The following is a 27,990-nucleotide window of genomic DNA, read 5'->3' on the forward strand; positions in this document are numbered from 1 at the left end:
GCTTATTCTTACAACCTTTATTTTTTTTTCATTTAGGTGGACTTTCTGTAGAGGGAATGTAGATAGTTTATGTCGTCCCCTTTAAAACATGACATTGTACATCTTGATAGTTGAACATGGAGAAATAAAAAGACAGGACCTTTAGAAAGCTGTCATATGAGAGTATATTTCAACATCACAAGCCAAACTTGGTAAAATAACAACTCACTACAACTGAAATCAACAGATATTTTAAGACAGTGGGTTGCCTCTCAGTACACTCTTTCAGGTGACCTGTACTATTCCACTTGTGATCCTGAGCCCCACGCCCTCAATGGCCCTGACACCGAACAGAACCCCCTTCCTTCTTGTGTTTAATAATTTAAAACATTCAGTGAACTCACTTATAATTGTCTGAACGTAAAAGAGATAAAAACACAACACTGTCGAAATTAGAGAATGGTCAGGTAAACTTAATTTTAGGGAGAAAAAAAATATATAAGGAGAAAGAAACATGGAATGACGAGTTTTAGTTTGTGAAAATATGTCCAAACAAAAAGGGAAATGAAAAATGCACCTTCCTAATCATGCAATATACAAACTTTATTCTAATATTGTGCACAGGATGATAAGAATGAGACCAGTATGATTATAGAGGAGTTACTTCTTGATTTCGCTTCATCATTTTCTATTGATAGTCCTGAAAAACAGCTGATCGCCTCTGTATTAAGGCTACTACTAGGGCTGAGGGTTTATTGGAATGACTGAGCTGACTTCAGGTCAAAGACACCATAATTATAATTATTATTTACAACATTTGACTAATGTTACGGGGCCTTACCAGTATGCATGTATACAGAGCTACCTTGTCAGTCTTTTGCTTGCTACTACAAGGATAAGTTGTGCTGGACGGGGCAGTTACTTGAAACATGAATGACAAAAGCTAAAACATCAAGTACCTCTACAAGAGGAGGCCAAACATTTATTTATTTTTTTTCTTCAAAGACCCTTCATGTTCCTCATAACATGTAGATGCACAAAGAAATGGCAAGGCAGTATCCGACGGGGCAAGAAACATGGGGGATATTTCTGGGTGCCTGTCACCCGGTCTTAACCTGGGGTGGGAGGAGCTTCTGTGATGATAAACTAATGGGTCACATTTCACATGAACTGCAAGCAACAGAGTGAGGCTTAAGTCACTCCGCCAGTTAATGATGACTGCTTCAAGAACCGGCTGGTTCTAAACATGAAGAGGAGTTAATCGTTACGCTACTGTGTTTATATAGTTTGGTTTGAAGTAGGCCTCGGCAACGCCACTTTTTATCAGAAGTTGACCGAAGGGCGATACAATTGAGGGCCTTCGGCATCAAAGTGGCTTAAAAAAATAAACCTTCTGTATTACAATAATAGAACTTCTTCTGCTGAATAAATCAAACTCGACTTTAGATGAGGCTGAGGCGAACAAAGGTGCTTTGGCCTGACATAAAACTGCAATCAGGTAAAGGTAAAAATCCTCCATCTCACTTTGGTTTTGCTGCCAAAGTTTTAATCCACCGGTCTGTTACTTTTGAATATTTCCATTTTATCCTCGATTTGTGAAAAAAATAATGTGCTGAAAGCCTCTTGTACTGCTGGCGTCAATCTGCAGCTTAACACAGTCAGACCAGCGAGCAGATATCCTTGAAGGAGAGGTGGGGCTCTGCGAGACTCGGGAAGGGCTGGAACAGGTCAGTACAGGGCCAAGGCACAGAGCATAACTACGGTACAGATCACCAGTACTGCCACAAGGTTTATTAAACAGCAGCAGATCTGCTCTGAGCCTTCCCAAAAGGCAAGTACATTTTCCAAACGTTCCCCATGCCTGTGTAGCTTTGGTTTAATTTCAGCTCCATTGTCACTGTAGCCACTCGGTGTCTGGTCTTTTCCAGGCGCCAGCTCAGCAGTGCATGAGCAGGTTAGAGCGCCCATTTTTAAAGCTCCAACTAATCTACAAAGGGTTAGTTGTATAGTTTTTCAGGCCTACGGAGACGAAAGAACCAAACAGTGATGTTGAGTGAGCGGAAAGAAGGGAGTGAGACAAAGGCGCACTCAGGCTTCAGACAAAAGAATGAAAAAAAAGAAAAAAGAAAAAAAAAAGAGACAAAACCAAACCAAGGAAGAAAACATTAAACTTCAAAAACTGTAAAAATACAATTCAACCATCAAGAGCAAGAGTCCAGTTGTCAACATTACAATACATGACTGTCACAGACTGAAGAAGGGTGGGAGGAAGGTATGCATTAAAGAGCACAGGATGCCAGGCATCCAGAAACAGCAGCTCAGTACAGAGTCAGAGTGTCTCTTCGAAAACTGGCAGGTAAAAATCAAAGTGCGATGCAGAGAAGACGGCGCGTGTGCACAATGAAACTGAAAAACACGGAATATGAAAGGGTAACCACAGAGCTCAGAGTGCAGAGGAACAGCAAAGTGTAAGTCACTGTAGTAAAAGATAAGGAAAGAAATGTTGCGAATCTCAGGACTAATAAATAGGGCGATACTGGGAATGCCAGCCGCAGTGTTTTGTAACACGATTATGGTGTGTTGCAGTGAAAGAGGAGGGGGTGGCTTGGAGGGGTCAGGGGCACCCTGGGGCTTTCAGACACAATCAGCACTGAGAGAAGGTCTGCTTGATCTCGTCCAGCACATTCCCAAGCAGCGTCGGCTCGTCACATTTAGCGTCAATGGACACCGTCTGACCAGACTGGAAAAAGAAACAAGACATTAAAAGCCACTGTAAGAACATATGATTTCGCATAAGATCCAGTTACCTGGTTACTTACAGTTTTGACCAGCAGACAGACATGGTGACCCTGGATTGACCTGCTGTACATTGAGGCACAGGAGTCGATCCTCTCCACAACTACTCAGTGACACAAAAACCACAGAACATTACCACAAGGCGACATACGGAAAGTTACAGAATGAAGGTTATCATCCTCATGAACACGAACCAGAGAAGTGATGGTGGAAGCAGATTCTGGCCAGTAGATGGTGGAAGGGCATGTTGACGCCCTCCAGTCGGACAGAGCTGCATTTCAGGTCTCCAGACTCCAGCAGCTTTGCAAATGCATCACTGGCAGTACAGAGAGATAAACATCGTCCTTCAGCAAACCAGCACAAAACCACAAAAGAACTAAACAAAAAAAGCAACACAAACCCCCAAATGAATTCAGCTTTAAAACAACTCTTCATGACTTCAATATTTCTTCCCTTTTTTAAATAATCTGTATCACAATTCAATGACTGTGATAATGATGTGAGCAATATTGACATCACAAACCTGTAACACGGAGTAGTGATTAGGTAGGAAGTGCAGGTAAAGTGCAGTTTGAAGTCCAGTTTCTCGTGAGTGGAGGAGTCCTCATTCTAAAGTGAAGCAGCACAGCACCATGTTTAACAAGGCGAATCAAATTTTAAATATGGAAAACATTTTTTGTCGATTACTTTTAAGTACTAAAAATGGTAACTTTTTTTTTTTTTAAATAGCAATATTTACGTTAGCCTGGACTTAACATACCTTGACTATGAAGGTAAGAGTTCCCTTCAGTTTCTGGGGCATGACGATGCTCTGCACAGTGAAGACAAATCGTGCCTCATTGGACACTCCTAGAACACGAGAAGACAGAAGGTCACCAGTAAGTGACGAGACTTCAACTCCCTGCAATGACGCTGCTTCCCGGTGTAGTCGGGATCAAAGGGACCTCTGCTGCTTTACGTAGCTCATTACATTCACCCATTCACGCACACATTCACACACCAAATGCAAGAAGAGATTCAACATAAAACTATTGAGTAACCAAATAAAAATTTAATAAGGAATACAGTCAAACGACATTATGCAGTATAAAACAAATGACTGCTTCACTGAAAACGTGCAGCAGTGGGTAAAAATTAAAAAATTTTAAATTTAGAGCGCGAGAGTTGGAGCCGCACTCGGTTTTGTGGGGACTTTTTTTGAAATATTTGGATAAAAACTAAAAGCAGCTTGAAAAACAACAACCCCAAAAACCCTACAATAACGTCACTGTCAAGTCAAACACAGATGATAGACGGCTGGTCAGTGGAATGATGAAAGAAATGTATGTTCAGGTCGCCTGTAGGTACTCAGGAACAACATTCTGGGAGACGAGTCAAGATCTGTTTGCATTGAAGGACGTCACGAAACACTATTGCAACTCTGCCTACGTATTTGTTCTCCACTCTAAAAAAGCTACAGGGACATAAATTCAAGCTTCTGCTCAATAATGAAGTCATTGACTCAATTTCCTGCTCGAGAGGCCAACTTTAATGTATTGGAGGCATTATTAGGACTATCGGTTGAACCGTGGTTTGGTTGAAAACGAAACAAAACAATAACAAATTATAGGTTGGTATAATCAGTAGAACAGCGTCTTCCCTTTTTCCCGTTTTGAAGTCGCTGCACAATCCTGGAAACAGGCATGTATGTTATTGTCCTTCAACTCTGGACTCACGTGCGAGACTGTACTTGCAGCATTTTGCAGAACAATGCTGGAGGGATAAAACCTGTTTCCTCAAGGCGGATTGGCATTAGAGAGACTGTGGCTCAGAAATTTAGAGCTGCAGAGAGTCCGTTTTGTTTCAGTAGTTACCAGTTTCTTCAGCTGGCCAATGAACTCCAAGACTTTAACCACTTCACCATGTTTATAGTTTCACATATTCAATTTGAGGTGATTGGAGTTTTGTTTCCATAATGACACTTGTGGTACTCATGCGAAGAGAAGGTCGGCCTCTTGCAGCTCATGACAGTGGACGATGGTAAAGCTATAGCAGACCTCTGTACGACAAACTAAAGTCCCACTGATTTATGAGGTCTCAGTATCCACTTTCTCTTGCTTCTAACTCAGCAATCAAGCATATGGCAGCTTGATGTGTGTCAGCAAAGCAGGACGTAAGCAGCTTTGCATAAAATGTGGGTCAATCGACTAAAACTTTTTAATAGGGAAACAATTTTTCTGAGCGTCATGATTATTTGCCTTCACCTTTGACTTATCGATCAGGAAATGTTTTGTAATAAAAAAAAACAACAGAAAACAATTTACACCATTTTCACCCTGAAACTTATTCTTTAAATAGATTATTTTAAACAGGTCGCAGTCTGACACATCAGCATTTCACAAATGATCCACGACCCCAGTTCAAGCTGTTGTAGCTACAATGTCATCAGGTAGGAAACATTATCTTGCTAACAAGTCAAAGATCGCTGTAACTTTCTAACACTTCGCGCACGCGCGCACACACACACACACACACACACACACACACACACACACACACACACACACACACACACACACACACACACACACACACACACACACACACACACACACACACACACACACACACACACACACACACACACACACACACACACACACACACACACACACACACACACACACACACACACACACACACACACACACACACACACACACACACACACACACACACACACACACACACACACACACACACACACACACACACACACACACACACACACACACACACACACACACACACACACACACACACACACACACACACACACACACACACACACACACACACACACACACACACACACACACACACACACACACACACACACACACACACACACACACACACACGGAGAAGCTCTCCCGTCCCTGTGCCTTTCCAGTTCAGAGCCATTCTTGGAAGTGGTTGCTTTTAATCTTAAGTTACATGCATTATAATTATGCTCAATAACATTTTTAATGTGAGTTGCTGAGCAAAGTCTAACACACAACCAACCCTAGAAGAGAGATCAGTCGGCCCACTATGCTCCTCACGCACCTTAGCAGAGCCAAGTCAACACAACACCAGAGGCATGAGGAAGGATGCTCAGTGCAACAAAAAATAACTAGAAAGTAACATCTAAAGACACCGGATGTGTGAAATCACTGGAGCTGGTTATGGATGTTTTAATTTATAAAATAAAATTGTTTGTGTCATTCAGCAATTTGTAGTTCTCTATACGAAAGACTCAGATAAATCTGTTTTTTGGCAAACTGATGCAGAAACCTTAGAGATTCCAAACAGTTCATAGTTTTTCTTGCCATTGTACATTTAGAAAGCAATCATCAAAAGACAGCCATGCATTGTGGATGTAATTACTTACCAGGAGGCAGCTGGAAGGGGACAGTGAGGCCATCGTGTGGGCCTGATCCCTCTGGCCTTTGCAGCTTGGAGTTCAGCGAGTCCAGGACATTGAACTCCATGGATTTTAAGAAGCTCTCACACTTGTTTTCAAATATTACAGACACCACCACCTGGCTGCCATCCTGCAGGTTTCCCTGGATGTCATACACCTTAAGGAAGGAAATAATAATAATTTTAAAAAAAACTAAACAAAAGCACAGTATTTACACATTAGGAATCAAAGTTCACAACAAGCGGTCTTATTCCCATGCCTCTTAAAAGTACAGCAATTATTTTAGAGCCGAACACTGAGCACAGAAATTGTGATTCCTAACCCCAAACAACAAAGCAAATGTCACAGCTTCCAAGAATCAGTGTGAGCACAAGGAGATAATCACAAGATACAGAATCATTCTCCGAAAGAAAAGCAACGCTGCTGCGCTACACAAACACTTTGCCAAAGAGGGAAGTTTTTGAAGAGCAACAGGAGCAGAAAGAAACACGTCTAGGAGAGAGTTTGAATAAAATTCTGCCACTGACAGAACGTGAACCAATACCTGATCAGCATCTTCCATCATCTTCAAAGAGAGGGAGAGAAAATGAGAAACCTTTTTTTTTTTTTTTTTTTTAAATGTATAATTTAGTGAAAAAAAGCACCATAATTTCTCTCCACGCAAAGTTATGATGTTCAGCAAAGACACATCTCATGCTGTATTTTGTCTGATTGAAGCCGTTTGATCTGTTTGTGCTCCGATTTGAGTTGAACTGTAATCAAGTCTATGAGACGTGCGCTCACACTTGATTTTCCAACAGATTTTCTACACAGCAGGGTTCAGTTCTACAAGATGGGCCAGACTAACGCAGCAATGGCGGCAGCAGCATTAATTTTAATCAGCCCCAAACCTGACATGTACACAAACACTCTCATAAACCAAGTTGTAGCAACATCCACATTCACCATCACTCACCATCTTGATGTAAGAGCTCTCCGCCAACAGGCAGTAATTAGACATGGGCTGAAACGAGAGAAGAGCTCAGGTCAAATCAGGCATATCCTGCAACTCAGTAACTCGGCAACAGGAGCTTGTTGTCCACAGCTGATGCATAACAAGTAAGGTTGAGTGTGCGAGCAGCGGTCAGTGGGTTTACATGTGACACGTTTGTTTTTGTTTGGCTTTCAGGTAAGGAGAGACTCAAAATGGGGATGTAATTTTTACGTCACGATTTTAAAAACAGCAGCATCAATTTGTACAAAAAAGCGTATTTTTGAACCTTTGTCGATGCACAAGAAGAAAATATGTAAAGGCTATGACGAGAGTGTGAGTGAGGCAGTTTAATACTTACCGGCAGAGGCTCGTCATCCTCAACAGTGCCGTTTTGCACCGACTCCTCTCCACCTCCATCGCTGTGGTGGTGACGATGATGATGCTTCTTCTTCTTTTTTTTCTCCTTCTCTTCCTTCTCCTTTTTCTGCTTCTTCTTCTTGTGTTTGGAGGACGTCTTATCAAAAAGATAAGATTGACACAAGGAGTTACAAATTGTAACAACCAATTATCTCAAACTAAATAGCCAGAAGGAAGTTCAAAACACAGTAGTGAACTATTCCTCAGAAACTGGCAGGTTTGTGGTACATAATTTACACGGACATGCGAGAAAGAATGCTGCCAATGTGCTGCATGCTACCAGGGCTTTGTGAACTGGAATCTAATGCAATCATCACAACATCATTAACTCACAGTCTCTTCCATTTCTGCGTCTTTGGGTTCATCGGGATCCGAGTCTTGCACTGTGCCAGAGGTCACTTCAGGCACCGGGGCTGCTTCTGCTGCTACTGTTGCTACTTCCTGTTTGACACAAGTACACCAACAAGTAAATGCATTAGCAAGTATAGTTTTGTACGTCAATAAGTTAGTGAGATCAGAATCATTCATGATCTGCTGCGAACGACAGAACTGTGACGCCCTAAATGTGAACCTGATTTGTTAAACCGAGAGAGAGACAAGCAAATCAGTAAAAATTCAACAAAAGCCTGCTTAATACACTAACACAGTGATAACAATGGCAGGCTCATATGGCATTGCTGGGTCAATGGTACTCACCAGCAAACTAAACTAGTTGTTGCTTTACAATCAAAATAGGAACGCGCCTGGTGGGAGTCGGCACATGTGCTACCGTGACTTCTGAGATACCAGTGTGACAGCTAATACAAAAACACATCTTTCACACAAACATGTAGAGGCAGGTTTCTGGGTCAGCCTTTGCAAGGCTGACAGCTTGGTTGATCGAAAATAAAAAACCTCTAAACCAATGTTCAAAACTTCTAAAATCAGATATTCAGTTAATATTCCTACATTTAAGAGAGTGTCAGAGGGGGTAAACTCTTATTTAAAAGCCTTCTAACTCTTGATAGAATCCTGAATACAAATTACTAAAGCACATAAGGATAGGAAGCATGGTTTAAAAAAAAACAAACCTTTATGTCCAAAATTAACATCTTCCATTTCCATCTATCAAGAGGGTGATTCTCTTACATCTAATAACCGACCATTGGCAAGTGTCTTACTATTAAAATAGTGACGAGATCAATGAAAGCTTAAGGTGGCCTGTGGAGTACTTGTTGGTTTTTTTCAATTAACATTATTTGTGATTAAAAATAATTGTGCAGTTTTAAAATGTTGCACGCTTGCATACAGGTTTGCCAGCAAAGTACTATAAATGCACAAGCGTGCAAACAATGAATGGTATAGAAACTCTTTTTAAAAAAAATAATACATTTGACAACACACTGGTAATTAGAAGGCCATTCTCAGAATTGCTTTGACATGTTTTTGCCAAAAGCAATGAATCTGTTTAGGACCTTGAAAGATCACAAAGAGGCAAAGATAAGCATGACCCTCCATGTGACAGTGCACAAGGAAGCTGTCATTGAACACATGCTGATGTAGTGGTGACGGTAACAATAGGAAGCAGCTCTTGGTCAGACTTCACTGCATTTAGAAACTACTGTGCACTTAACTCCACACAAACATCAGCTCAGGACTGACAACAACAACAACCACTGATAATAAATGATAACAAAAAAAAGGAAAAAATACAAAAGTACTGTGTCTACACACACATGCTCGAAAATAGACTGGGACTTCAGAATGAGAGAGTACTGTGTTATGTGACCTGTGAAAGAGAGAAAGTTGGATCAAAAAGTGTAGGTGGCAAAGGCCTTTACACAGGGGGAGTGTTCTTGTTGTACTTTTGTACCACTAAAGATAGTGCTCAAAGTACTTTTATTGATCAAATTCATAACTGCTCATCTTCTTTAAAACACCTTTGTGAAATAAAATCAAACTCAAATCTTATTTTCTTATCAAAGCAAAGAAGCATAAGACCAACATTCATGACATTAATCTTTTTTTTTTTTTTTAAACAATCCCCTGGTGCAAATATATTGGAAACCTTTGGTATTTGGTTCATATTTCTACAAACACTTGTGTGTGGAGTTTCAATGCAAAGTACTTGCACGTCTTTTACATTTGTGCCTTCTAGTGATCGCACGCCTGGTGTGCAAAGGCCTCAAGTAAGAAAACTTAACTGGTGCTTATTGAGAAGCAACAGGTACAGAACGATGGGGAAAACCAATATGAGGTAGCCCAATAAAACAGTGTTATGCAGGAAGAATGTGTGAAGTGAGAAGATGATGAGAGGACAGGACAGAGGGCGAATGGGGAGGGGTGGGGGGGGAGGGGCGACTCAACCTGGGTGTTAGAGGGCACTGGAGCGTTTGAGAGCCAGAAATCCAGGTCCGAAACCTAGAAGAGGAAGGGAGGAAGAGGAGTGCGAGGAGGTGAGAGGGGTGATAGCCAAACAGGTTCACTATCGTACTACTATTCATGAAGGAGGATAAAGAAATTACACCAGTCTATTTCATGAATAAATCAGGTATTTGGCCAGAGAAGGCAGTCTGCTACCAGCGAACTGATACTTCACTATGGCTGATTGAAAGGGAGGCTGGGAAGAAGCAATGGAAGTGTTGAGTTAATGAAAACATCATACTACGTGTAACACTACTCTTAAGTCCTTTATGATTATGAATCTTAGATTAGACCATTTTAAATCACTGGTTGGCATAAACCTATTTAGACAAACTTTGAGGCTGGATATTAAACGGATTGAAAGCATACCTCAGCACTGGTGGAAGTGGGTGGTGCTGCCACCTCACTGTTTTCTTCTGGCTGGACCACCGGCTCATCGGCCTGGGCCCCGAGCAGATCCTCCTCTTTATCTTCCCGTTTGTGTTTTTTCTTCTTCTTCTCTTCTTTGCTCTTCTGCAAAAACAGAACAATAAGTTCAGTGCTGTGTCAATCAGGTTACTCAGTACAGCCCGTGAGTCATCACAGCTCTTGACCGCTCCATCAAACTGATTATTATAAAGAAGCGGTGCCGTCAGCCAGGCGGAGGGACATAGAGTGGTTGTATCGGATATGAAAATAAAAAAAGTCCCAGTGAATGAAATAAGCATTTGAAGCTTACCTTTCTATCCCGATCTTTATCTTTCTTCTTCTCCCTCTTTTCTTTGCTACTCTTCTTCTTGGGTTCTTGGGATGCAGCGCTCTCCATCTCTCCATCCTCCACAGGGCTTTTTAAAGCCTCTGCTGCACGATGTGACCTGACAGGCAACTTCTCGCTGTCTGCAAGTGGCCTGAACAAACAAATATAAAAATACAGACACATTTTTACATTTTAGAAGCTGGAAATGAGTAGGGTTGTCCTTGATGTAGCATTGACCCCAAAAAACCATGCCAATGCTCTTTAAGTAGTAGTATTATTTGTGGAGAAGGGTAAACACGGCATGGAGGGTGCAACAGTATACTATCCTCATTGTTACAGTACATAGTCATTCAAAGCACTATATTAAGTCTTTATTCTGGAAGAGCTCAAGCCTTTGGGCATTTCCAGGAACTGAGTCAATTCCTCCACAATGAACAGATACGATTTGTCAAGTTTAGTCTTCTCAAAGTCTGTACTCTGGATATAACAAGAGCTTTGGAGCCCCCTGCTGGCCATTCTCTGCAAATACAATGCTATATGTCATTATCACCAGATTATGAGCATTTTTATTGTGTGAATCTTGAAAGTTTGGGGACATAAGAAGTCTTGGTTAATAATCCAGAAGATAGACTTATTCAAAGTTCATAAAGGAATGACCTATTTTTCGATAGTTTTCTTGTTCATACCAATAATCCTTTTCATGCACTTGCATATTTAAGCAGTAACATGCAGTATACAGAGTACCGATTATAAAAGTTTTTCAGTGTTTGACTCCTGCCTGTTCCTGTCACTTCTGTACTCATTCTACATTATTACAATTAACCTAGAGTTTAGCATTGGTGTACGGGCACATGCTCCTCTTTTTCCACGAAGCTCAGAAAACAAGTATCTTCTTTCAAACAGATGCTGAATATTTCAAAGAATGTTGATGCATGGTACAATGTGTCAAGATGCTTTTCGGACCTTAATCCAGGAGAACATTTGTTAAACAATAAAGCCCTGAGAACATCAGCAGCATCTGGTTAAACATATTAGCGATGAGCCAAGTAGTTGTATTAAAGTTTTGTTTTAAGGCACATAGACCACAAAGCAGTTTGTTTTAAACAGAGATGCTGATATTGTCAAGCTCAGTAAATAAAGCAGACAGAAGCGGCGTAAGAGAATGGGGACACTGCAAGAAATCTACAAGGTTGACAGCTATAAGTCAGAGAATAGTGCAAGTGTAAGGGGCGATGAGCAGAAGTAAAAAGCAAGTACTGCAGGGTCCAATGAGTAAAGGATGGATGCTATATTAGTGAAACGAGCAAAACAACTATTTTTAGAGACCAAGAGAAAGGCAGAGAGGCATTCTTGGGTATAGTCAGAGCCCAGGTCCTGCGGCTGGGATGCTACTCACCTGCGCCCAGCCGATTCCACCAAACTGCCCACACAAAGAGGCAGTGTTGGGTGTGTGTGTAGGCATAGAAAAGAGGAAGCAGAAAAGCAGAAGGCGATAAGAGAACGAGGAGGGAGAGGGCCTAGTCAGACTGGCTGGGCTGTTGTGGCCAGAAATCTCAAGATGTGATCAGGGAGAAACAACATCATATTTAGGAATCCATCAGGTTAAAGATCCTTCAACACTTTGATGGAAAATCAAATGAACAGTGAGTAGTTTGTGAATTTAGAAGGGGAAACAACAGATTTGACTATTTTAAACATTTAATACCTGTTAAAGTCAAACCAATGAGCATCTGAATAAACTACATTATTAATGTCTATATCACAGGAACTCACTTGTCCAGGTCAATATCCAGGGCTTTGTGAGGGTCATTGGGGTCTTTGTCATCATCATCACTGGGTAAGGCATTCTGAAACGAGAGTTAAAAAAAAACAAAAACATGTCAACAAGTTGCTTTAAAACGGTCCCCCACAACATAAACAAAATATTTAGATTGCATCTGACATGAGAAATCATTAAACAATCCTTAGTGAAATTTTTTTTTTTTCCTTTACAAAAAGTATGATTTATTTTTCCAAGGATCATAGTAATAATCAATCAATTCAGGAAAAGGGACATGTCAGGCATTAACCTGTTTTTAACACAGAAGAGGTTGGCGAGTCAAAATGCTTTTACATGAGGTGAACGTAGCATAATACTTACATTAAAGTCAAACATATTTGACTTTATCTGTGGCAATTGTTTGCTCATGGGCCATGATATCCCTGTATTTGTCAGCACGTAATTTTTGTGGTTAATTACGATGTGTTTTTTGTTCATTTACTTCAATTGCTAGGTTTTGTTATCACGGAAACTAGTGTGCAAACTTCTTCCTCTCAATCTACCTCGTTGGATTTTCAACATGAGCATGCCATGACGAAAATCCAACCACAACCAAATCAGTTCAGAATCATCACTGCATTTTAAACATAACCAACACGGAATAATTCAACTTAATTTTGATCCCGTCTTAAAATTCAATCTCGACCTACCTCTGGCATCTCCTCTGTAACAATGTCGACCATGTGTGCAGGTGTGATGTCCTCCTCACTCTCAGGGCCTGAATCATGTTTTTTGCCTCGTCCACTGCGCTTTTCTTTCCTCTTCTTCTTCTCCTTCTTTTTCTTTTCCGCTCGCTCTTTCTGCCGACGCTCCTCCTCAAGCTTGACATACTGGTCAGACATAGGCAGACCTGTAGAGGGCCGAAAGATTACAGCAAGGTATGATTTAAAAAAAATACATATATATAACACAACATCACAAACAGGAATGCAGATAATGTGAAAGGAGCAATGTCTTGAAATTAAAACATTTGGCTTTCCAGTCACACTGTAGGAAGCGAGGAACCTTGTATTTTGTGATGATAATAATAAGTTTCACCTGGGACTTTGAGAGGCACACTAAGGTCAATCTGGACAACAGGGATGTGCTCCACTCCAGGAGTTTCCTGGTACACCTACATAGTAAAAACACTTTGTTTAAAATACACGCAGGAAAGTAATAAAAATATTATAATAGAAAATGAAAGGAACATGTAAAAACACCTTCTGAGAGGATGGGGAGGCCTTAATGTAGAATGGATTATTGGCTTGCTCCTGCTTTCTGGCTTCTCGTCTCTGTAATTATGGAAAACAAACATTTAAGTTATCATTAAATAAAGAACACTCTTCTTCAGTTACAGCACTAACAGGACACCACAAGGGAAGGTTCTCGATGAAGAACACTAAAATGGCTGAGGCTGTCTGATGAACTGGAACATCCAGATGATGGCAACACCAAATTAATTCAGGCGTTTACATTTCTTAAGGAACTATGGCGGCTATTTCCATTGTCAATGTTGAAAGAGAAATTTGGTGAAAACAAATGTTTTCATATAAAGACATGTTTCGTAAAACAAGCTGTACAAAAAGTCAACAAAATGATGTCAACGCAGCAAAAAAGTTCATACTTTTCAATCTTGAACTCAATTTGACATTTTCCCCTGTAGAGTACAAGAACTGTGAAGTTGAACTGAGCTAAACAGACACTTTTCCTTTCCAGTTCCTAGTTCTGCCTACCCTTGCAAGTTCTTTTTCGTCCACTTCTGTATGGCGGGGTCGAGAATGCTTGGGCTCCTCCTTAGCAAAAATAGCCTTGGGTTGCTCATCCTCAGACTCACTTTCAGAAGGAGGCTCATTGATCCAAGCGTCCAGGTCCAAGCTACACAAACAAACATGGTTTATTCTACTGCTCAAGACTAAACGGAAAGAAAATAGTAAGAATGCACATAAGTTTTACCATTAATGCATGTTTTTAGTCTGAATATACTACTCACAAAAAGGGGGACATTTATGGAAAACATACAAAGTCAATGCTACAGTGATAATGCCAACAGTGGTGGGAATAGCACAACAAAAAAAGTCAATGTCTCAATAACTTGTACAGCTTGACAGCTTGACAGCAACAAAGTCATGCAATGATTCATGCTCACCCTTCGGGGACAGGCACTTTCTTCTGTGCCTTTGGAGCGACTGGGTTGAGTTCTCCTGCAAACAGAGCAATGACTTCTTCCGCGACATCTACATCCTTCTGCTGCAATTTCTGGATGTACTTAACCAACTGCAGGATGCAAGATGCCTGAGGACAGAAGGGAATCAGAACACAGTTTGTTTGATTAGTATGTCAGAGCTAAAGCTATGTGAACTTAACAATTATGAAAATCAAATCTATAATGTTTTGGGGAAAGGGTAACTCGTGTGCGATTAATTTTCTGTTCGTCTACCATACCCTCTCTTGGACCTCCAGGTTGGCGCTCTGGACAAACAGCGGTAGCCTGTCAATCATCAGCTGACTGGTTTCCTGTGCAGCTGTGCCGTCTGTGTTTCCCTCCTGGCTCTTCAACACAGTAGCAAACAGCTTAGCAGCATTTTGGACGTACACGGCCTGGATATGTCCGGGTAGGGTGGCCACTTTGGGCCGTAGCATGGCCTCCAAAGTTTGCATCGGGTTCTCTAGGTGCCTGGGAGAGACAGAGTGAGTTCCATTACTACCAATTCGTTACTCACAAACATGCAGTACATTTGGAGTTCAGCGTCAATCTATTGCAGCATGTGATACAGGTTGCAATATCTCTACATTATACATTGCAATATTTAGGGATGCTTCTGAAGACATATTTCTTTGGTTGAAGTTAAGTTTTTCCAAATGTACAATATTCCATTCAGTGTAGGCTGATAGCAGCATACAAATATAGCGAAGACTAAAACACAAAGGTGGGAGGCAAAACAAACAATTCGTCCATGTACAAATGAGAAAACAATACAGGTTTACCATTGCCATATACCCGTTTGAAACTATACTGCAAGTCTGCAATACCTACTGTGGATGAATGGGAATAAAACTGTATCTTTGTGTTCATTACCCACTGTAAAGAAGGAATAGGCTTACAGAGGATTCATCAAAAAAAAACTTCAGCCATGGCTCAGCTTATTGAACCTTTACTCATATCATTTCAAGTGATTTGTTTGGTGAGGAATTAGGTCTGCTTGTGAATTGATATAAACAGATTTTTTTCCCATTGAGCTCAGTAACTGAGCGTTAACGTGATGTTTAAGAATCTTGACTATTATGATCACATGCATTTTTGACACAACAGCAAATTCAAATTACATTCATGGACTGACAGTATTGCCCTCAGATGAAACTTATGCAGCTTACTTTAAAAATCAAGCAAAACAATCCGAGTTTACTTTTTGAGCAAAAATAGAATTTTGTTCTTACTAAAGAACTATGGAGTAGCAGTCACAAAAAAAGGATATAAAACACAGCAAATAAACACAAATTCTAATTATTGCTTAATATCTTATAGAAATAATCTGATGATATATGGCGCAATACTGGAGGTAGAGTACACTAAATTACTTTAATAAAGTTCTTCAAAATGCGTAAAGTATTTCAACAGCAAACCCAACAAATACCTTTTTGTCATTATGTGACCCATCACGGGACATGGAAAAAACACGATACAAAATTCCCATGGAGAATTGGTGGCCACAAAGCATAATAGATCTGTAGTTTTTACCAAACAGTGATGACAATCAAACCATAACTTAATGCCAGAAGACAGCTTTATAAGTGCTTCAAATTCGAAAAATGTTCTTACTCTGAGAACTCGCCACAGATCCAGGCTGCCGCATACAACACTTCACAAATGCCGTTTCGTTGCATGTTGCCTGTCAGCAGATGAGCATTGTCCAGCAGAGTAGCCATCTGGGCAACAGCAAAGACCCTGATGGCCTTGACCCGAATAGCCACATCCAGCATCTGAGAGGCAATGAGGTGACCATGGCGTGTACCCTCTAATCGGGTCAGCTCCACCAGGATACTAATGTACCTGTCAGGGAAATGTAAAGACAACACTTACACAAGATATCTATTGAATAAAAAATATAAAAACTTTAAGACCCTCAAATCAAACACTCAATACTGATGCAATGTCAAACTGACCATTCGAAGTTGGTTATGTACTGGTAGTTGCTCTGGCTGCAGATATCGATAATTTTGGTAAGCAGTTCATCTCTGTAAGTGGTTCCTTCAGCTTTGTCCACATGTAGCATCAGCTTCTTCACAATCTCCATCAAGTTCTTCTTGGACACCTGGATAGAGCAGAGATCAATTCAGTAGTAGTGTTACACAATAGAGAGCCAAATTCAATTTGACAGAAACACGTGTTGCTGTGCATAATGTTTCTAGCACAATTTCATTTTAACAGCCATTTACTTTACTTTGTATATAAAGAATAGTTCATTTTATTCTAATTTAGCTTAGAAGTACAGAAGGATAATTTGGATTTTTTTTTTCTGTCAGTGGCAGGTTGATTTGACTACTGTACTTTTCATTTTGGTGTGTGACTGACTGCCAAATGTATTGTTACAAAACATTTTTTTTTTTGCCAAAAGAAAAATGTATTAAAAATTCTGAATGTCAAAACGTTCACCAGCACTTTACATATGACCATTAATACAAACATGACCATAGTGATGTAAACGTTATGGCTGATTACCATTCCATAGAGCAGGTCTAGAGCTCTCAGACGAATGGACTCATCCTTGTCATCCAAACACTGGAGGATGAGGTCCTTGTGCGACTGCACCGACTTGGGATGGGTCTTGAGGATCTTTGACATGGCCAGCAGGCCCAAGTACTTCACTATACAAATGCATAAACACGCAGGGCCTTAGTACACCGAACAGACATGTATCTTTTGACAATTAATTACATACCTTATCAATCAGAAGCTTGATACTAACTACATGCGCTCAGTTTATTCTACACTTCATGTCACAAATCGTATACTCTCTTAAGATAAATCTTAGCCTGTAAGTGGAAAATTTACATGCAAGTCATTAACATGCGTATCACTGAAAAAATCTATACTATATCACATGTAAATATAAAAGGAGGGAAAGGAACACAAAATAATGGAAAGGACACACAAACACACACACACACAGGACACAGTCACTTTGTTTTGTGCTATCCTTTGTTCTAACCCTGGCAGCTCATCTAACCCACTCCCGAGAAGATTTCTATTTAATTTAGAGATCTGCTGAATCATGGCATACTGTCGATCATCTGATCTGGAAAACACTAAGGCCTCTTGGGTTCCTGGATCGATACATGTGTGGTAGTGACCTTGGGGTGAGATGAGGCTGATCACTGCAATGAATACACTGCAAAAAAGGCCAGAGGTGTGGTCTCAGCGGAGCTGCCTGCAAAGACGACGGAACAACTGCCGATTCTGCTACTACAGTGAAGAGTAACATAAGCAGTCCCCTTGTATATTGAGGAAAGAAAAGACATTATCAGTAAAAAGAGCATAACTGCATGAGAAAACACAAGACATCAGATATTTAATCAATCATTCTCTGATCTGATGATTAGCCAGAATAAAGCATCTGGTGTTTGAATTTTTAGTCTAATTTTAAGCAACCAGCAATACATCTCATAGCTAAAACGTAACACTGCAAGTTTGTTGACCAACTTTCCTTTCAATCAAGCTTCTCAATAACACATGAAAAAGGTCATTTAAATTGGTTCGTTTTGGTGATTCAATAACTGTCTGTACATTTTTTTTACAAATACTTATATTGAAAATCCGAGTGCAAGTTTAATACGAAATTTGTTTAAAGGATAACCTTAAACAACAAGCTCACAGTTTGCCATTATCATGGCATAGGTCTAAAATCTACTGCACAAAGACACAGTACTATCTACATGAGAAGCTCCAGATAACTCGAATGGCTCGATGCAGCAATCTGAGCTTCAAATAATGTGTAGGAGTATCATCGCACTTAGGTAACCTGAATTAATTTCAGACTGAAGCAGGAATTTAAAAACCATCACAAGTTGTCCATCAAATGTGGAATTCCTGTGCGAGACTGGTGAGCATGGTGGAATGGTAGTCCAAGCGCACCACTTTTCAATTCAAACTGACAAGGTAATCGTGTTCGAGTTATCCAGAGTCAGGGCTCTACATTATTATCGTCTAAAGGGGAGGACTGTTCCACAGTCAGAAACACGCAGACAATGAGAAAATGACACACTGCAGGCATTGACAGAGGGCTCACAGTTCTGGTCCGAGTCTTCTATCAGGATTCGCAGTTTCTGCACACAGAGCTGTGGGAGAGGAGGGAAAGGAGAGAAAGGGAGAGAGTAGGAGATGGGCAGAGCCGTTAACAACACTGTGAACCTTTCCACGCCAGTTTCAGCACATCATATGAAACACAATCTTTAAAAACTCACGTTCGCCAAAAAAGAGGGGAAATAAAGCATGTAGTTCAAAACAAGTGTTTATGTACCAATGACAATCACAACGTGTTAGAACACAAAAATCAAAATAAAATAAACTTAATTAGGTGATACAGCCGGTCATATGCTCGAAATATATTTGAACAGAGACTGGTGAAAGCATGCATTGTGGTTGAACTGGAGTGGAAAGGGTTAAAAAACAAAAACAAACAAAAAAAAAACTGCATCTACCAAATGAAAGGATTTGGGAGAGGACCTTTGAGGCTTACCTGGATACTAGCACTGTGGTTCGGCATCCCAGACGACAAAGAAATCAACACTGCAATGCAGGACAGAAAAGCGATTAGATCTGAATGTGAGCAAAATATTCGGTGAGATAAAAAGCTGAATCTATGAGGCGGGAAACCCCCGTAATTCCTAAAGACTAAAGAAAACATGCCGGACATTTAAGAATTCAATAGTCATGAGTGAAGCATATAAACTGAATTGTCTTAATAACTGCAAAAGCACAGCTGCAGGCATTAGTATGCTAAGCAGTAGTTTTAAAACTCAATTCATTATAAAAAAATTCCATTAAACTCACAAAACGTTATGAGTTATATACCAATAATAGTGTATTGCACACTAGCCATAGAGGGAATAGTATTCTACTCACACAGGACCAGTACTGACCTGCAATTACAGTGTTGACACATTCATACAGAAGAGACATGGCAGAGGTACTGTGAGGAGGAGGAGGAGGACAGGGTTACAAACAATGAAAAAAGTGCAGGACTATGTTAATGTATTCATTATATCTGAATATTTTCACCATCCATGAGATTTTGTCTCACCTGTGGATCAGGTTTGTCAGAGGTTCAATCAGTTTCTTCCCCAGCCGTGGCTCCAGAGGTGTGAGAGCACCAAACTATAAAGAACAGGCAGTGATATTTCATAAATTGCATATAGAGTAGTTCTTCATCGTGTAATACAAATCACCCTGCATGCATTTTTTTTTCTTAATCAAAAAGTGCAAAAAAACACTGAATTTGCCACTCGCAGAGAGGTGTTTAGACATTTCTGTGCAATACAACTTGTCTTGTGAGACTGCTTGATGAATTACTACCATCCTTCCTTCATGACTGATTCACTCATTTGTCAACTTCTGGAAATATAAAATACAGCTCATCTGTTTACAGTAAACACACTATCGGAATTTTTCCAATGACACCAGGAAAAAAATTCTACCAAAGAGAAAAACCGAAACATAGAAATATTTAGAAAGGAATTTGGCCACTACTAAAATGCAGGTCTGTCTATACAGTTCACTTACCAGCTTGATGATCTTAATGAGAACCCAGTTATTAGTAGAGGAGGTCATCAGTTTGAAAAAGAGTGGGGCTAGGGACAAGTAGTTTTTTGGATTCCTCCGGGCCAGTTCACAAATCACATTTACTGCTGCCGACTGGACGCCTGAAGTATGAGAAAAAAGATGTGCATTGTTAAAGAACTGTTTTATGAAATTAGATGGGTATTGTATGTGTAATTAACTCAATTCGCTTAAAAATAAGTGATGCCACCGAGGCTTTACATAATGTTTGACTCACAAGTAATAGCTTACTGACATGAAGCACATAAGTGTGTCACTACAGTTACAATCTGCCATAACGCCAGGTAAATGTCCTCAGCGATAATTTGTCTGTGCAAAAGGCAGACCTGGTAGTATCACAACTGAGCCTCCCTTAATCTCCTATTCTTCCCTGTTGAATAATGCATAGGCCTCCGGTGACAGAAAACGTCTGTCCCCAGGAGTCACAACTCTTCTATGATTTACCACAAAAAAAGAAAAAGAAAAAAAAAGGTGCATGTAGCTAAGCCAAGATTTTCAGAAAAATAAGAATATGGTGTACATTGATGGGTATAGGTTTACTGTGTAACACACATGATGGTTTCGGATACCTGGGTCTGGGTCCTCTAGTTTCTCTTTGAGCCTGGGAAAGGCAGGCCGCAGGGACTCTGGATACTTCAGAAACACCTTGTACATGATCAACACTGCTTTCTTTCTAATGTAAGGTTTTGTGTGGGACATCTAATAAAAACAGCAAAGAAAAAGGCACGTTTAGAAAATGCAATAAAACCTTATTTGACTGCAAATTTCTCAGGCAAATACAGGAGATCAGAACTATGTGAGCAAACACGTTTCGACTCACCAGAGTCATGATGTCATTGGCCAAATCCCGAGCGAGGTCAGGGGTCACAAAACAAGAGAGGCCTGTGAGGGCAACACCTGTGTCATACTGGTTAGGGCTGCTGAGATCCTGCATGTGCAAACATTAAAAGAAAAAAAACAATTTAAAGTAAAATGTCAAATAAACAGCAAAGGTAGGCTGAGGGTTGGCTTTTCAGAGTGAACCAAAAAAAAAAAAAAAAAAAAAAAAAGCACATCATTGACCTTTCGAATTTGATTGGTTGTCAGCATGATTACGTCTGTGCTCTCATGGAAGCACTGCGAGGCTGCCAGGTAGCCAATCCTCTGTGGGAAGAAAAACAAGAGAAAACAGCATTACAACATTGTTTTGAGCTCAAGCTCTGCACTCTTTTACCTTTACCCCACAGTATAATATGCTGTGACCATCTCAAGTACAATGTTCGGACGACTATCATTGTGGGGATGCAATTCAGTTGAACTACATGCCCTTTGCTGTACAGTACGTTTCCTGCATCATCCTTGTGAGTTTTCTGAAAAGAGGCAGGATATCTATGCAAAAGGTTTTGAGCCTTTATAAAAATGAATAGGTCTTCACAGCATATTTCCCAATTAAATTCACAAAAATCCAACAGTACCTTGTATGTGAACTTTGAGGAACTCATAACTTCCACAATGTTGAACGCAGCCCAGCTGACATCGTAGCCCAGCATCTGAAGCTGCAACACAGACGAGTAAAATACAGTGAGTGAAAAGAGGAGGGAAATGTTGGTACTGTGGGATATAATGATACCAACTCTCAAAATGAGCACAAAGGCCAAATGAAACAATCGATTTGAATGAAAAGCTGTACCAAACACAAGTGATTTTATTATTCATACACTGATCTCAGTAAGTGCAGCTTAGTGGACATTTGGCTGTGTAGAATCACGTAGTCATGCTTATTTGAGAGCGCTCCGCTGAAATAGGAAGTTGTTTTCATTTCTGTCTCAGAAAAGCTACATGTGCAGTAGGTCCTTACGTAGGTGAGCTTGCACACAGCATTGGCCTTGACAGCGATGTTGTCCTGCTTGAGTTCCTGCTTGATCTCGTCGATGCACGTGGAGATGTACTTGGCCTGAGGGCGGACAAAAGAGAGGACACAAACAAAACATTAGATTATGTGGACTGGCACAGAGTACCAGCAACAGGATAAGAATCCTGCTAATTCTGTTGTTGCCATCTAAGGATATATTCAAAAATGTCATTTTGGTTGCATTGAAAAGAATTATCAAAACATTAAGAACTTAGTCTTTATTTATTGCATGATTGTCCATCTGGTGAACAGCCTTTTTCACATGTTGTTCTGTGCGAGACCTTCAGAACTGGCGTGTATCCAACACTGCACAACTTAACTGAAAAGTGTCAGAATCAGAATCAATCTAGAGCGCAGAGAGGCTCTGCAGTGACATGGGCAAACGTTGGAGCGCCAGATGTCGGTATTGAAACCATTAGTGGTCATTCTTGTTTTAAATGGTCTTGTATGTTGTCACATACAGAACTTGGTTGTACTTAATTGGTGTCTGAAATATACTCTCGAGACGGCAGGACATACCAAGGATCCACAACCTCTAGAAATGTCTCAGTCTGGAAATTTTTGCCTTCATGAAACATTGTTAAAGCGATTAAAATCCCTCTCTATGAAGCATTTATTGAACATGGCACACACATCACTATTCTTTTGTGTTATAGATCGCTGTACCTTTCTAAAATCATCTCCATTTTTCATCATACAACGGGAGCCTCTTCAACTCAAACATGAGGCATTTGACCCACAATCTACTATGACCTGTCTTCACACCACAGCCAGGCTGGATGGTTAGACTGCAGTCACTGCAAAATCACCTCTTAAGGCTGCTCTCGAACCAAAAACTCAATTAGATGACAGAAACATGGCCTCTGTGAAAGCGCCATTAGTGAAACTTGACTATGCAGTAGTTTTTGCTTTTTCCATTTCGCATCAAATTGGTCATATTGAATGAAACCCTGATTCTTCCACCTCGTGAAATGCCATTTTTTGCAGGTGTGGCAAATGGCCATTGGACTGCTTTTGCTTTCCACTTTGAAATATTTCCACACTGCTGACATTGTAGCCACTGTGTTGTGTTGCCAACGCTGCTTCAGTGGAGGAGTTGCATGTTTTAATCAGCATGCAAACGGTTAACAGCTGATGGTGGCTGTTGTGTATAAAAAATAAAAAAGCTGGGGCTCAATCTGCTGATCGGCTTAATTTGCTAATCGCCAATCAATAATTAAAAAAAAAAAAAAAAAAGACTACTAAAAATCATCCCCGATCTGATCAAGACGTTCCTATTTGAAGACATGCGAATGTTATCTTAGGAACCAGACTTCATGCGAATGCGGTAACTAAGTCTGGGCCTGGTTTCAAACAAACTCAGGTGTGGTTTGAGTGAACTGCAAACACACCAGGGACAAAAAGCATCTAAGCAAGCCAAGTATGGGACGTGACAGATGTTGGAACTGCAGGCTCACTTCAGCAGATGTTCCATGTTTAAGAATTCTTGTGGCTGCTTTATGCATTAATGAATGACTTAACTGCTGGTACAAATACCAAGACTGTTTCACATTTTTGGGAATTATAAAAGAAATGTAAACTAAATGTCTAAGACAAGCCAGCAACTATGGAACCGACTGATAAGCCATGGTCAAAAGTCTACTTTTCCTTATTCTCCCTTAATGTTTCCTGCATTAGCCAGCAGCCACAATTGCCCTATTTTGGGCTTTAATGTGTACGTATTGTGGAAAAAAAATATATAAAAAAAATCACTTTTTGACATATTATACATTTATAATATGATATTTAATTTGTTGCTAAACTTTGAAAATATAAAAAGCAGTATTGTGTGAGAATATAAATGTTTTTGTGCCATTCAGAAAACTGACTGTTACACAATAGTTAAATTTGTACTACACCCACCACTCTTATGAGTACCTATATTCAGAAGCATGGACCTACATGTGTGGTCATATCACAGAGGTTCACAGCATCAGAGGAAAAACATGATGTTTAGGTTTATTTCATTTGGGATGGGAATATTCCTAAGAACTAAAGTTGAAAGCATATATACATACCCACAAATTAGCATCAGATTATTATCATATAGATTATTCATTTTGCTCTTCAGTGAAGTTACTCAACAATGTTAATTGAAACCTAATACTGCAGCAAGTGAACCATATGGTAACCATAGCCGTCTTGATAACTTACTTGCTGATTGTGACAAATAAATTGACATTTCAAATCATTCCATTAGTCTGTATGAGTTTAAAGATATTTTTGATCCACTATTATTCTTACATAATGCGCACCGTTTGCTGCTACTCAGCTTAATTCTAACTAGTTGTGTTGTCCTTCAGAATGTTCTGCTTCAGCCTGTAATGTCTGGTAAAAACCTTTTCATGTTGTAAATAGTATTTTTTCAGTCCATGTATATCTCGTCCCAGTTCTGGGTCTGACAAGTAGAGTTGCACTGTTTGTAGTTCTGCTACCACAGTTTCATTCATTATAGTGGCTGTTGGAAAAAGGACATAATCTGTCACCTTTAATTTTTGAAAGCCTTCTTAAAAGAATGTATTGCTAAAATATCCCTGCTTGAGATGTTATTAGTTACACTGAAGTAAAACCATTATTGTAAGAGCAAAACAGCTTGGTGGCAGTAGCAGACCAACAAATACTGCTAAATTAAAACCATTAGGTCCAAAACAAATTGTCTGTGCTTAAAGAATCAAAAATATTAACCAAAACTAAAAGCAGTATTCAGTTTGTATCACCACAACTAGAGAGCTGAAAAACACACGCAGCTTTACAAAATGGTATAAAAGTCATGTCATTTCCCGTGTCCAGCCACCAAAGCATATTAAAGAATGACGCCTTCCTGGAACATCATGCCTGAATGAACGAGTCAAAAACTGTTGCTGCTGTGACCACAGTGATAAACCAACAGGTTCCCTGAAACATTGGGAAAATACTTTTCATTCAACGGCAAATAAGAACGTGATTCAAATCTCTTGAGGCAATCAACCATAGTTGTGAGGAAAAAAAAAAGATCTTGTTACACAAACACATATAGCTGTGTAGAGTGTAAGAGTGTGCTGGTCATGTGTGTGTAGTCATGAGACAGCACAGTGACAGGGGGAGGTGCAACGGGGGTGGGACTGAGCTTGGCTGTTCATACAGGAACTCTGTCTCCCAACAGTAGGGTTTTAAGACACAATCACCAGACACACATGACACACAGATTGTCAATCACACTCTTGAATGATCCACTCAAAACCGTCGAAATCAGTTAATAATCAACATGTGGCCAAATTTGGTCATATTTTTTGCAAGCAACACATGAAATGCAAGTAATCTTAAGGTTGATGTAAAAAAAAAAGAAAAAATAAATCCCACATCTTTACTTTTACCAAATAACATTTTAAATCAGGTGCTATTTTTGTTTTTAAATGAAGCCATCCTTTTCCCATGCCTGCAGTCCCCAAGACGTGGGCGGGAGAGGAATGAATGAAATGTGTAATGGCTCAGCACACATGTGCAAAACAAATACAGCGCTGGAGAAAAAGTCAACACACACACACACACACACACACACAGAGTATTAATATTTCAGCAAACTATCCACTGTTGACGGGGCAACCACCACCTTATCTAGACTACCCGGGTTAAATTACCACTGGTGAACTGCTAAGACCGTAGACTGAATCAGGAGATCAAACACTGACGGCCTAAAAAGAATGTTGATCTAAATGTTTGTTTTGTGTTTCTGAAAACTCAAGTACAGAGGACTGTATCCTAGTAGGCGACAAATTAAAACAGATCAAATATTAGTACAGCTGATTTTAGGTTGGGGTTTACGCCCCTCGTTTCCAAAGCAAATGTGAGAATCCAACAGCACAGATTAGACATGCTCCCTCTACATTTCACAGTAGGCTTACAGCTTGAGGCAGGTGTACAAAACACCGCAGCCCTGCGCAGCAAAAAAAAACCACAACACAAATCTTTCTTCATACTCAGGCCCCGGTTTCGCCTGACATTGCATTTTTATAGCACCAATAAAATTAAATAGCACTGTGTTTAAGAAAGATTCTGGTGGAAACGTGGTTTTCCCCCCTGGGCCCAAACAGTGGTCAAGAAAGGCTCCATCCCAGCCCGCTCCCACTCCCGTCTCGAGCTGTGACGAGCCTGTCATCGAGCTGTGACAGGGATGACGTCATCAAACCAGTCATAGGATGTGCAACACGAGCCGAGATGGTCAAAGACACACATTTAACACAAAACATCCACAGTAGTCGTGGTCTGTGCTTTTAACATTGCGCGTATCCGAGCTGAGAAACGGGCCACTTTGACGTTCAGGTACGAACGACAGTGGAAACACCAGCGGACAAGACGCGGCGGTGTCACCGCACACCAGCCAAACACCCGCCCGTTTGCTCCTCAACTAATAACCCGCGATTGGTATTTTAGACACAAAACATGACCCGATGCGAAACGAGTGAGCAGTGTGTTCATATTATTGTGCGGGAGGCGGGAGGATGGAGAAGGGAGGAGGGGGGGACATTGCGGGCAGAAACCATACCAGCGGAGCGGGCAGGGTGTACGTGGTGAGTGCGGGGATTAGGGAGTAGTCCTCGGATGCGAATACTGGAAAATGCAGACGATGTTATTGTGGGCCTAATTGAAGAAAATACCCGTGATTCAAAAAAAAAAAAAAAAGGGTCCAATAATAGTGATTTTTAATTTTTTGCACATTTGCAGATGGAGGAGTGTGATTTCTAGTTCAGTAGAACGCATACAGGGGAGTGTGTGTGTGTGTAGCCAGAGAGCAGTGCAGTTTTGTGGGTTTATCTGTAGACAGGTGAGTTAAATCGACTCATGGGAAAAGAAGCAGATTTTGCAGAAAAACAGAAAAGAAGAAACCATCACAACCCTCTTCCTCTATCTGGACGTTAGCCGTGCTAGGCTAGCCCCCAGTCTAAAATCTCTCCGGTTCCGTTTTATTTCTTTTAATTCGAGGTCCATGGCAGCCGGCCGATACAAATGACAACGTGAACAGAGTACTCAGCGGGGAGTATTGTTCGCAGTAAGCGACCATTTTAACGACTGTTTCGTTCAGTTTAGTTGGAAAATGTGTGAAGCGAGCGCTAGCGTTAGCTGTGGCCAGCCTGGTCCGCGCGAGCGGCGGCTTTAACGGCGTTGACTTTCCAACCGTGAGGAGTGTGAGGGAGCAAAACGCTCCCGGCGGCCGCCCGACGCTCACTTTTACCTCATCCTCCTTGTGATTCCTGATGCCACGCACTAAATCCTGGAGGTTTTTGTCGAACATCCGATCGATGCTCCCTTTGACAATCTTCAAAGCCATGTCTGCTCCGTGACCTGTACCGCGTCGCTCCGGCGGGGCCAAACTCCTCGGAAGTGTCCAGTGGGTGCCGAACGACCCGCGAGGCTGTCTCTCATCCACCCGCGTACCGTGTGCTGCAGGGTGCGCCGCCGTTTACCGAGCCCGGGCAGGTGAAGCTGAGGCCAGACGGGGCGTCCTGTGCCGTGCAAAGACGCTGGCAACGGGATCAGTGTCAAAGATGGCTGCCGAACATGGCGTCCGGAGTCAGCTGACTGGAGTATTATTCTCAAGAGGAATCAGGGGAATTAAAGGTCCAGTCCCCGTTTGGAGGAGCTCTCCACTGTATGACACTGCGAACAAACAAACCCCCCCAAATAATTACATCATTAGCC

The 27,990-nt window shown here is 40.8% G+C and overlaps 1 protein-coding gene across 5 annotated transcripts; it reads right to left on the reverse strand.

The window, feature by feature from the left end:
- ap3d1 (adaptor related protein complex 3 subunit delta 1) lies at positions 1 to 27,990 on the reverse strand. Of its 5 annotated transcripts, XM_080472934.1 has the most exons (35): positions 27,524 to 27,990; positions 22,222 to 22,317; positions 21,839 to 21,919; positions 21,447 to 21,527; positions 21,205 to 21,312; positions 20,954 to 21,083; positions 20,328 to 20,467; positions 19,849 to 19,922; positions 19,688 to 19,737; positions 19,285 to 19,334; positions 18,835 to 18,883; positions 17,268 to 17,413; positions 16,712 to 16,860; positions 16,368 to 16,598; positions 14,993 to 15,224; positions 14,697 to 14,842; positions 14,284 to 14,425; positions 13,771 to 13,842; positions 13,607 to 13,682; positions 13,219 to 13,418; positions 12,523 to 12,596; positions 12,146 to 12,169; positions 10,732 to 10,900; positions 10,383 to 10,526; positions 9,957 to 10,010; positions 7,944 to 8,051; positions 7,552 to 7,707; positions 7,176 to 7,223; positions 6,765 to 6,785; positions 6,188 to 6,377; positions 3,536 to 3,624; positions 3,299 to 3,384; positions 2,970 to 3,091; positions 2,799 to 2,878; positions 1 to 2,719 (listed from the first exon to the last, which is right to left on the reverse strand). In XM_080472934.1, exons 1-35 carry the CDS (start codon positions 27,617 to 27,619, stop codon positions 2,624 to 2,626), a joined length of 3,810 nt encoding a protein of 1,269 aa, XP_080329060.1. In that variant the 5' UTR covers positions 27,620 to 27,990; the 3' UTR covers positions 1 to 2,623. The 5 variants fall into 5 exon arrangements, with proteins under 5 accessions (XP_080329060.1, XP_080329061.1, XP_080329062.1 ...); XM_080472935.1 differs by lacking the exon at positions 12,146 to 12,169; XM_080472936.1 differs by lacking the exons at positions 9,957 to 10,010; positions 12,146 to 12,169.

This window comes from Lipophrys pholis (genome assembly GCF_963383615.2).
Source record: "Lipophrys pholis genome assembly, chromosome: 10".
Taxonomy (NCBI): Eukaryota; Metazoa; Chordata; class Actinopteri; order Blenniiformes; family Blenniidae; genus Lipophrys; species Lipophrys pholis.